This window comes from Capsicum annuum, chromosome 8 (assembly GCF_002878395.1).
Source record: "Capsicum annuum cultivar UCD-10X-F1 chromosome 8, UCD10Xv1.1, whole genome shotgun sequence".
Classification (NCBI taxonomy): domain Eukaryota; kingdom Viridiplantae; phylum Streptophyta; class Magnoliopsida; order Solanales; family Solanaceae; genus Capsicum; species Capsicum annuum.
Window position 1 is genome coordinate 151,900,870 of NC_061118.1, and position 12,148 is coordinate 151,913,017.

The 12,148-nt window shown below is 37.6% G+C and overlaps 1 protein-coding gene across 2 annotated transcripts; it reads left to right on the forward strand.

The window, feature by feature from the left end:
- Positions 1–365: 365 nt before the first annotated feature.
- Positions 366–5,636, forward strand: LOC107839523. 2 transcript variants are annotated; one of them, XM_016683045.2, is made up of 5 exons: positions 366–3,573; positions 3,935–4,053; positions 4,248–4,323; positions 4,446–4,547; positions 5,254–5,636. In XM_016683045.2, the coding sequence occupies exon 1, from the start codon at positions 596–598 to the stop codon at positions 3,326–3,328; it is 2,733 nt and encodes a 910-aa protein (XP_016538531.2). In that variant the 5' UTR covers positions 366–595; the 3' UTR covers positions 3,329–3,573; positions 3,935–4,053; positions 4,248–4,323; positions 4,446–4,547; positions 5,254–5,636. The 2 variants fall into 2 exon arrangements, with proteins under 2 accessions (XP_016538531.2, XP_016538532.2); XM_016683046.2 differs by having other exon boundaries at positions 3,984–4,053.
- The last annotated feature ends 6,512 nt before the right edge of the window (positions 5,637–12,148 follow it).

Sequence of the window (12,148 nt, forward strand, 5' to 3'; positions counted from 1 at the left end):
ATAAAATTTGTCTGAAAATTTATAGATGTGAATTGATATAATGTGATGATGTTTATACAAATATGCGATATTTAAATCTCATTAAATTGTAATAAATAAATGTGTAAAAAAAAAAATAGTTAGCTTTTCTTGTGTATCATGGAAAAAAATGTATTATTAGCTAATCAATTTAAACAAACAAACAAAAAAATAATGTTAGAAAGAGTATAAATGATAAAAAGCAATTGCTAATATAATTTCCACTTGAAGTTATGAATATAATTGATAAATACCATTTAAATAAACTTTTTCGATTAGATATTTGCTTGAAATTTAGTATATACACGACATAATATATTCTGGTTGCAACTTGTTAATTTTATTCCAAAAATTATTTACTTACAACTTCTATATTCTTTTTTGCTCTTTTAATCAAAATCAAACTTTTTATGTTGTACCTTTTTTTCCTTTTTACCCTATTTGGACTAAACATGTATTAGGAGAAGTTTTGGGAGCAAAAATAGAATTTTGGATTTTTCCAATACTCTCTTCCGCCGTTCTTCTGCTTGCCGCCACAATCTTCTTCGCCGTTAACCTACCGGCGATTGACAACCCGATGGATTTCTCCGACGAGTGGAAATCTTTATGGCCAATTTCTTCATCATACTCCCCACCACTTCTCCTATCAAATTCACAAGAACAATCTTCTCCAAAACGGCGTCGTGTTGATAGTCCAATTGGACCTTTGTTGTTCAAGCCATGTGAAGAAACGGTGAAATTACTCTTTCGTTCGCCTTTGTTGTCAACGCGGCTCCCTCCTCCGGTACCTGACCTTTCTCTACCAAGATTCCTTCAAACTTCAAGTGATATACTTTTTTCTACAGCTTCTTCAATTGCTACGGAATTTACTCCACAAGTTTCGGAATCAGTTCACAATTTTAATGCGATACAGTTGCTTCATTGTCCTAGTTTTGGTGAAAATAGTAAACCCAATTCGATTCTTGGAATTTCTCCAACTGGAGAGAATTACGATCAAGTTGGGTTTTTTATGCTTTGTTATGAAGATGGTCAATTTGGGGTTAAGAAATTTAAGAATGGGGCGTCCTTTTTAGTGCATAATCAGAAGCTAAATTTTAGGATTCTGAGGTTATTAGTGAACCCAGTTAGTGAAGTTGATGTTGATAGTTGTTCATCTGGTTATGTTAGTTTTGGGTATTTATTGGTTTGTAGTTTGTATACTGTGCATTGGTATTGTGTGAATATACAGGTTAAAGGAGATGAAAGTGTTAGGTTGGATTATTTGGGTAGTGCTGATAGGAGCTTGTTTAAGGGTGTGGCTGTTTCTCATGCTTGTTGGAGTCAACATTTGAGAGAAGAGTGTGTGGTGATGTTGGAAAATGGGGATTTGTTTTTGTTTGATATGGGTTCTTGTGGAAAGAGTCGGGGTTTCGTTGCTTCTGATGTATTGCAAGGAAAGAAATTACGGGTTTTGTGGGATAAGTTGGATCGAGATGAGCAGTGGGTAAGTTGTGAATTTAGCTGGCATCCGAGGATTTTGATTATTGCAAATTCAAGGAGTGTGTTTTTGGTGGATTTGAGGTTAGACAAGTGCAAAATCTGCACCTTGCTAAAGATTGAGGCGGTTTCGTTGGGTGGAACTGATAGATTTCGTGCACTCTCTAGGGTGGAGTCTGACCCCTTCTGTTTTACGGCTGTTTCTGAACGTTTACTTCTTCTCTGTGATGTGCGGAAGCCATTGATGCCATTGTTGCGGTGGATGCATGGTTTGAATAATCCAGCTTACGTGACTGTTTGGAGATTGTCTGACCTGAGGCAACAGACTAGAGATGACCAATGGGCATGGGCTACTGAATCTGGGCGTTGCATTTTGGTAGGATCATTCTGGGACTGTGAATTTGCTCTATTCTGCTATGGGCCAGGTAGCAATCACTACCATAAATTTCCAGAAATTTCGAGGCTCAGTAAATCATGCTATGCTTGGGGACAACCGTCAGGCCTCTCATTGTCTGGTCGTGATTGCTGTTGTGAAAGTTGTCTTATGAGAGCAGATTTCCCTAAAGACATTCTTCCTGATTGGATTGATTGGAGGCAAAAGAAAGTCATTGTTTTGGGGTTTGGTATTATCAACAATGGCCTTTCTATCCAATCAGGTGATACTGATAGCTCTGCTGGCTTTTCTCTTGTAAGATTAATGTCCTGTGGCAGTTTAGAAGCTCAGAGATATACTGCAGCATGGAACTCCGAGGGAAAGTCAGAATCACCTTATGGAGGACACGCTCTATGTTTTGAAAATAACCTTCTATATGATATGGGCGTTGGAGAATTGGAATTCAAAAAGAAATATAGCTACGTGGACCTTGACTTTCTTAAAGAGTATCTGAATGAAACACTAACTAAATCCCTTAGTAGGAAATACATAAAGAATCAAAGGGATTCTGAGGAAAGCCGGTCAGAGTTCCACCAGCAAATATGTGAGAGGCTTAAAGAATGTGGCGTTGCAAGACTGAAATCATCTCTAACTGTTTTTGATGTTGTCAAAGGTATCAGTTTGCCAGCAAGCATTTATGAAATTGCGCTAGACAGCATTAGCGCCAGTTTGTCTACTAATCTTCTGGGGTTCGCTTTCTCTGCCTTCTTGAAATTCCCTGAATTTCCCCTGAAACCAAAGAAACGTTCTCTAGAATTTTCTGACATTTTTGGCAATCTATATCCACTGCCTTTCCCCTTGCATAAATGTTGTATTGACAAGACACCGGAAACAGTTCAGTCTTGTAGTTCTTCTGCTCCCGTTCTTCCTCCTCCTTTTCTGGTAGCTCTTAATAACCTTCAAATTGCAAAAAGAGATATATTGCCACTTGATTCTGAACTGAGGCTTCAGAGTGATAAAGTTATGAAGGCGGCCCGTGAAATCGGTCTGTCACACTCTGGTAATGAGCCCGGTGATGACTATTCAGTGTCCCTTGATGCAGATACTGAATGCCCTACTGATCAGATGCAAAAAATGAAGCCTCTTTGTTTACATGAACCTGTGGCGTTCTCTGACTTTCATATCTCGAAAATGGATTCTGGAGTAGAATCTGATAAAAGATTTACAAACTTCATCTTTAAAAAACACGACGAACGTATCTCAAATGACAGCAAAGAGATGACAAGAGTGGAGTTGTTCGATGAGGGGTGTCCAGTAGAGCTCAAATTCAATGATAGCCTCACCATGCTGGGGGAAAAGGAGCTGGAAACTTTTAAATTATTGAAACTAAAGGATTTAGGTTTTCAGAAAAAATTTCAGCTGTATCAAGATTATTTAACTGGACGTGATAAGTGGAGATAGGGTCCCTCCTATTACTCTCTCTTAATTGCTTTGCTATTTTATTTGAAAGGGGATTGTTCAAGTAAAACACTGTTAGGGTTATCCAGTGCTCTTCAAGAAAAAACACTTTCAAGGAGGGAACCATGTGTTTAACAGATTGAGATGGAAGAAGCTGAGTTTAGGCATCTCTTCCTGATTTGTGGAGTACTGGTTGCGTACGTGGAGAATTATATGCTGGCAAGCCCACTGTGCCTGGAAGGACAGAGGTATAAAACAGCTTATTACTGATGTACTTCTTTTTTTATAATCGTCCAGGATACTCATTGAATTCAGACATTCAACTATTTGTGCGTTAACCTTATTTCATGATGGTGCTTTTTACTTATTGATACTTGTTCATCAACTGAAAATTTATCTCTGTTCTTCTAAGCTACATTATGCCTGATTAATTTTACCGCGTGTTTCTCCAGTGTTAGAGTTAACTTTTTACATCTTAAGTAAGATTTTTAAGCTTTGTGGTGGAACAGCTGCATAAGATTTTTAAGCTTTGTGGTTCACCATCTGAGAATTATTGGAAAAAAGAAAAATTACATCATTCAACAGCATTAAACTATTACATCCCTACAGACGGCGTATCAGGGAAGCATTTAAGGATCTTCCTCCCATCTGCTGTCAGGTTGATGCACACATTACTTTCTATTGATCCTGAACTTAGGGGAACAGCTATCACTGCTCTTGCGAGTGAGGTAGGTTTCTCCCTCCCTGTCGTTCTTTGTCTCTTTGTTTATGCCATCAATCTTAGTTTGATAGTTAAACTCACTCGGCCATGATGCCAAAGATGTTCACATATGTAACTTCCCCTTAGCTTGTTTTCCATATGGTTTAAATGTCTAGTACCCGGAACTCACTGGCTTGACTAATTCAAATTCACACTGCGTAGGGCCATTTGAGGTAGAAACAACACACTCAAGAATTCAAGGCGGAATGAGTCCACGATAGTCACCATCTCATATCAAGTAAGAACTTTGTTAAATCTGTAATAAATTTTTCTGTCTTTAATTATAATGTATAATAGAGACAATTTAGCTAACGAAATCCAAAATTTTGCACTTTCTGTTTTTCATTTATATTTTTGCAGATATAATGGAACTCTAGGGGGTGTTTGATGGGAATACAAATCAATAGCAAGGCAAATTATCATCAAGAAGTTCATCCATATATGGAGCTGCTTTGCATTCTGGTATGCACCCTACTCTCCCCCCTCCCAGAACTTCTCTATATCTTTTTAAATTTAATGTTTATATCTTTGTGGCATCAGGATGTGCTAGTTAACACGGCTCATACTCATGGTTTATACACTTTTCAAGCCCAATTACCTGTTGCGGTTATGGCTTGAGGAGCGGTATATATTAGTAGCAGAAAGATTAACTTGTCGGCATTTTCTATTGTAGTGTCACCCTTTGTCACTACCCAACTAAACAATAACCGACCACCTGACGGCGTTGAAATACATCAAAATACGTCCCTTTGTTAGTTCCAATTCTCCTGATTTAATAAGAAACTAATTTACCAAACCAGTTAATTCTCCCAATTAAATAAGATGACATAAGAATATACCAGTATGCATCAAAAGCAAACAAGCACAAACTTTTTTGCCTGTTCCACATTGCTCGTAGCATTTCTGCTGTGGGATGCTTCTTGGTCAATGAAGATCATATAAAACCTACGAATGTAACTGTGGAAGTCGTGGATTAGGGCGATGGTGTCCCTACCAAATTTATACAGAGTCAAGAGGAATATGGTAAAATACAGGCAGACACACAGAGCTCTAAAACCATAAGCGCATACGTAGACATTTGGCTTTTAATTGAAAAAGAAGCATTCTCTAGTTTTGATATATTAGAATAGGCATAACTGTAAACTAACTTGCTTGCTATTTTCTTCAGAAACAGTCTGATCATTATGTACTGAATCAGCCACAGAAACTGCTATGGAGAACCAAAGCAACCCATTAAAGTGGCTTGTTTTGGATAGGTTGTTCCTCAGAGAAGCTGGGTTACTCGAGATAATCTACAGTGATGAGGTTTTGTCTTAAGCAGACAGGTGTTATCTATGTGAAGAAGGTTTTGAGTCGGTAAACCATTATTATTAGTTGCTTTAGGACTGCAGTATTTATTTATTTTATTTCCTATATTTTTTTTTAAGTTATTAGGAGGTAGTTAGCATGGTTAGCACCATGACTTTAAAGTAGGGCCATTATCTGTTTCGGTTTTTTAAAGAACACTTTATGTAACTTCTTTTTTTAAAGAAAGTATATCTCTCTCACTCAGTGATCTTCTTTTATTTCTCCTGCTTCTTTTCTGTAGCAATCTAGACATCGTTTGCATAGTGTTATGTGCGATTTGTCTATTTAAAACTAACATTTGGTATCAAAGCTTTCATCTTAAGGGATCTGTGATTGAGTTGGAGAAGTCATGGTTGCAGAAACCAGTTTCTCACCAATCGCTCCGCCGGTCTTTGATGGAGATAACTATCAGGTTTGGGCAGTACGAATGGACACGTACTTGGATGCTTTAGATCTATGGGAAGCTGTGGAAGAGGATTACGATGTTCCAGCCCTACCAAATAATCCCACCATGGCTCAGATTAAAGCACACAAGGAAAAGAAGCCAAGGCATGTCTATTTGCTGCTGTATCGTCAACAGTTTTCACACGAATAATGTCTCTGAAAACTGGTAAAGAAGTATGTGATTATCTTAAGGAAGAGCATGCTGGAGATGAGAGAATAAAAGGTATGCAAGTTTTAAACTTAATTAGGGAATTTGAATTGCAAAAAATGAAGGATTCTGAAACAGTGAAGGAGTATTCAGATAGACTTCTTAACACTTCTTAACATTGCAAATAAAGTGAGTCTACTTGGCTCTACACTTGCTGACTCAAGAATTGTTGAGAAGATTCTAGTAACAGTTCCTAAAAGGTATGAAGCAACAATTACGACCTTAGAAAATACTAAAGATTTGTCAAAAATTAGTTTGACGGAGTTGCTCAATTCCCTGAAAGCTCAAGAGCAAAGAAGACTAATGAGACTGGATGTTACAACAGAAGGGGCTCTTGTCAGTAAGCACCAGGTTGACGAATTTTCGAAGAAGAAAAAGAATCAAGCGTTGAGTGAAAGAGAAACATCAATCAACAACAAAGGTAAGGGAGGAAGTGCGAAAAAAAAATTTCCCCCTTGCCATCACTGTGGAAGAAAAGGCCATCAACCATTCAAGTGTTGGAGGAGACCTGATACTAAATGTAAGAAATGCAATCAACTTGGATATGAGGCAGTGATTTGCAAAAGTAAAGCCCCGCAGCAGGAAGAAAATGCTCAAGTTGTTGATCAAGAAGAGGAGGATCTTCTTTTTGTTGCAACATGCTTCTCAAGTAAGATCTCAACAGATTCTTGGTTAATTGATAGTGGGTGCACTAATCACATGACTCATGACAAGAGCCTATTCAAGGAGTTGAAGCCCACTAAAATTTCCAAGGTTAGGATAGGAAATGGGGACCATCTTCATGTTAAAGGAATTGGAACCATAGCTATCAAGACTGACACAGGCATAAAGAAAATTGCTGAAGTTCTTTATGTTCCTGAGATTGACCAAAACTTGCTAAGTGTAGGACATCTGATGGAAAAAGGATGTAGACTTTTCTTTGAAAATGATTACTGCCAAATCAGTGATACTGCTGGAATGAAATTTTCAGGGTGAAGATGAGAGGAAGGAGTTTTTCCTTTGGTCTAACAGAGAAGGAGCAACTTGCTTATTCCATGAAGACAGATATAACGGAAATTTGGCACAAGAGACTTGGTCACTGTCATCTACAAGCATTATTGTTACTGAAGAAGGAGGATATGACGAGGACTACCAACTCTCGTCGATCACTTACCAAGTTGTCAAGCTTGTCAATTTGGTAAGCAGAATAGGAAACCATTTCCTGAAGCATCATGGCGCGCTTCTCAAAGGTTGCAATTGATTCACACAGATGTTGCAGGATCTCAAAGAACACTGTCTTTTAATGGTAGTCTTTACTATGTTATATTCATTGATGATTATACAAGATTCTGCTGGATTTTTTTCATGAAATACAAATCAGAAGTGACTGGAATATTTTGGAAGTTCAAGAAGATGGTGGAAAATCAAAGTGGTTGCAGAATTCAATCCCTGCGTTTTGATAATGGAAAAGAGTACACTTCTGAAGAATTTAACAAATTCTGTGAGAAAGAGGGTATTTCTCATCAGCTTACTACTCCATACACTCCACAACAAAATGGAGTTAGTGAAAGGAGGAACATGTATATAATGGAGATGACGCGGTGCATGTTGCATGAAAAAGAGTTGCCAAAAAGTTTTTGGGCTGAGGCAGCTAATACAGCAGTATTTCTCCAAAATTGGCTTCCCACTAAAGTGTTGGAGAGTAAAACTCCATTTGAGGCTTGGAATGGATTCAAACCATCTCTAAGCTTCATTAAAGTATTTGGTTGTGTTTGTTTCTTTCATGTGCCGCAGGTTAAAAGAGACAAACTTGATTAAAGGGTCGTCCCGAAAATATTTGTGGGTTATAGCTCATCCTCCAAAGCCTACAAAATTTATGATCCACAAACAGGGAAGATGATTATTAGTCGGGATGTGCACTTCAATGAGGAAGAGAAATGAGGAAGAGAAATGGGATTGGGAAAACAATCAACTTTCAGTCAAAGCTTCGGAGGAGCAGACATCTGATCAATGGCAAAATGAGTTAGTAGATGATTCTCTAGTTAGAGTTACAAGATTACTTTCTGACATCTACCAACAAAGTAATGTGGCAGTTTGTGAGCCAAGGAAGCGCTTCAAGATGAAAAATGGAGAAACGCTATGGAGCAGGAGATGCTAATGATCAAGAAAAACAACACTTGAGAGTTAGTTGATAGACCGAAAGATAGAAAGGTTATTGGAGTAAAATGGGTATTTAGAACCAAGCTTAATTGTGACGGTTCTATCAATAAATACAAGGCTAGGCTTGTCGTCAAGGGATATGCCCAAATATTCGGTGTTGATTACTCGGATACCTTTGCTCCAGTAGCCCGACTAGATACCATCAGAATGTTGCTACCAATAGCAGCACAAAAGGGTTGGAAAGTGTTCCAACTAGATGTCAAATCTGCATTTCTAAATGGTGTATTGCAGGAAGAAATCTATGTAGAGCAGCCTGAGGGTTTTATTGAGCAAGGAAAAGAAGAAAAAGTCTGTCTGCTTAGAAAGGCTCTTTATGGCTTAAAACAAGCTCCCAGAGCTTGGTATAGCAGGATTGATGATCACTTGTTGAGTTTGGGGTTTGTTCGAAGTTTGTCTGAAGTTACTCTTTATGTCAAATACAAGGGAACTGATCTGCTCATTGTTTACCTTTATGTTGATGATCTCTTGGTGACAGGAAACAATGTGCGGCTGGTTGAAGAGTTTAAGAAGAAAATGATGCAAGTCTTTGAGATGACAGACCTGGGACTAATGACATACTTTCTGGGGATGGAAATCAAGCAAGGTTGCGATGAAATCTTTATCTGCCAAAAGAAGTATGCTAGGGAGATACTGAAGAAATTTCATATGGAAAATTGCAAGGCAACAAGCACACCGATGAATCCAAAGGAGAAGTTGAGCAAAGAGGATGGAACTGATAGAGTTAATGAAGGAAACTTCAGAAGCTTGATTGGATGCTTGATGTATCTCACTGCTACACGACCAAATATTCTATTTGTTGTAAGTCTTTTGTCTAGGTTTATGCATTGTGCTATTAAAATGCATTTGCAAGCAGCAAAAAGAATTATAAGATACATCAAAGGTACTATCGAGTATGGAGTCAAATTCAAAAAGTGTGAGAATTTCAAGTTGTATGGATTCTCAGATAGTGATTTGGCCAGATCCACTGATGACATGAAAAGTACATCAGGCTATTGCTTCAATCTGGGATCAAGGATTTTCTCTTGGTCTTCCAAGAAGCAGGAAACTGTGGCACAGTCCACGGCAGAGGCTGAATTCATTACAGCAACAGCAGCAGTAAATCAAACCTTATGGCTGAGAAAAATATTTTCTGATTTGCATATGGAACAAAAGGTTAATACTGAGATTCATGTTGATAATCAAGCTGCAATAGCTATTTCGCATAATTTAGTGTTTCGCACTTCAACATTAAGCTTTTTTTCTTGAGGGATGTGCTGAAAAAAGGAGAAGTGATTCTTGTTTATTGCAAATCCGAAGATCAGCTTGCAGATGCATTTACGAAATCCCTTCCTGTCAGCAAGTTTAAGTTCCTAAGGCAGCAATTTGGAATTTGCAGCTCCTAATGCAAGGAGGAGTATTATTAGTTGCTTTAGGACTGCAGTATTTATTTATTTTATTTCCTATATTTCTTTTTCAAGTTATTAGGAGGTAGTTAGCATGGTTAGCACCATGACTTTAAAGTAGGGCCATTATCTATTTCAGTTTTTTTTAAGAACACTTTATGTGACTTCTTTTTTAAAAGAAAGTATATCTCTCTCTGCACAAGTTTCTCTCACTGATCTTCTTTCATTCTCCTGCTTCTTTTCTGTAGCAATCTAGACATCGTTTGCATAGTGTTATGTGCGATTTGTCTATTTAAAACTAACAACCATCATTTTTGTTCACTGTAAATTTGCTAAAGAGTGTTGGGAACTCTTAGTTGAATCTGTGTGGTGTCATTTGGGCTATGTTTCCAGATATTAAGAGCCTAATGGATAGCTGACAAGGACAAAAGATAACAAAGTTGTAGAAACAGCTTCCTTGTGCATTTACCAGTCACATTCCTAGGATTAAGAAGTTATGTCTGCAGATTCTGTTTTTCTGGTGTGATGGGTGATTATTTGGATCACCAGTACCTGGGATATCTTTATCTGCTCCGAAATATATGTAAATAGAGTTCCTTGCAGGCGTTGGTTTCTCTTCTTGTGTGAGGCTTGTTTGTGTTGTCACAACCCTGTTTTTCACTGCAAGGTGCAACATCGGGATTTAAAATTAAGAGTTGCCGCCTAAAAGGAAAATTAGGAAATCAAATAGTAGTAATTAAAGAAGAATCTTTTTTGATTGCAAAAAGAAAGTCCAAATTACTAGGATCTATATCTTTATCATATAGTTAGGTTGTTTTTTCAAGAATGACATATAAAGAATGAATTTTCATATTCTCCCCGAATGAAGGGAAACCTTCTATTGACATGAATGTCATAAACCCAAAGATGAAAGCTGCACATGCACCTCTTGCCTGCATAAAACAACAAATGCGTCTTCTTCTATGATAACATTAATCACAAGAGATCAAGTTAAAAATCCCATTAGGAGAGTTAAGTTACCTGAATGGATACATACTTGGTTCCCACATTAAAATACATGGTTCCAACGCAGACGGAGACCTCTAAGTAGATCAAAACCTTCATCCAGTAATAGCCAAAGTCTCTTGACATATTTACAAACCAACATTTGGTTAAGGTGTAGGACTGCATAAAGAAATTGGCCTTGCAACCCTTAAAATCTAGCACTATCCCTTTCTGTTACAATAAAATGAACCCAATTTCTCCTGTATAACAAACTGAATTATTCAACAAGTAATTAACTCCAGACTGGGATAAATACACACTACATGATCGATCAAAAAGCAACCTCGAACTGAAAAAAATGTGAAGAACCAATAAACTACAGACTACCTGACTTCCTTGTTTACTCTTGAACTCAGCTGAAAAGTTATGTCTCTCAAAACTGTCCAGAATCTTTAAAGAATCTGAGTAACTTCTTTCTCAGAATATTTTTGCTTCAAAAACCGATCTTTTTTTTTTTTTACGTGTGGTATATTTCCTCTCTGGAGGAACCGCAGTCCCCTCTCTCCTCAACTGTTCTTTCTTCTTCAGAATCCAATATGGTTTTGGGAGGAGGAAAGCCATTGGTTATCTTAACCAGTATTAGTTTGGTGCCCTTGAATCACATACCGTCTGGTTTTCTTCATCCTCGCTACTGTCTTCATCAGAACAACTCTCTCCATCTTCACCCTTCCCTTGCAAGTAGTGGTGCCGAGAGACGGCAGACCAACCAGTAAGAACTAAGTATTCCTTCTTCCTTTTAGAACTGTGGTAACAATAGAACGTGCAATCTTGTGTCAGCAACCAAATCGATTCAAAATTAACCTTCACTTGAAAGTGCATTGTAATCACATCATGGGGTATACATCTCAAGCATCAATAAATTCAGGTTCATTGGTTCTACTTTGTGGTTAAAGCTTACACTAACTGATACTGGTCAATTCATAATTATCATTGTTATTAAGGCAATGTCTTTTCAAAGTACAAAAGCAAAGTGATATTAAAGAAGGGAAAAAAAGTTAATCAAGAAAAATGAGTAGAAGACATAACCTGTCTTGTGCATCTTTTTGCAGCTACATAAAAAAGGGATACAATCTTTTAGCATCCTGCTTCAATTACTTTATTTCAGTCACTTTGCTTGCTTCAGCCATTTCATCTTCTCCAGTCTCGGATAAATCATCATGCTGGAAAACCATATCCAAAAGACTCTGAATATGCATGCCTACTTTACTATGCCTTTGCTTTGAAAATCCCAAATATAGACGATAGTTATAGGCTGATTATTCATAGGCTCAGGGAAGAAATAGGGAATTGTCGAATAACATATTCTCAAGTAACATTACAGCTTGTAATCTAAAAATCATCACCCGATTATCATCAAACCGGAAAAGAAAGATACGTCAAGCAAAATGCACTGTCATATGCTTTATGTTTTCACCAGAAGCTAGCATGCTTAAGTCTCT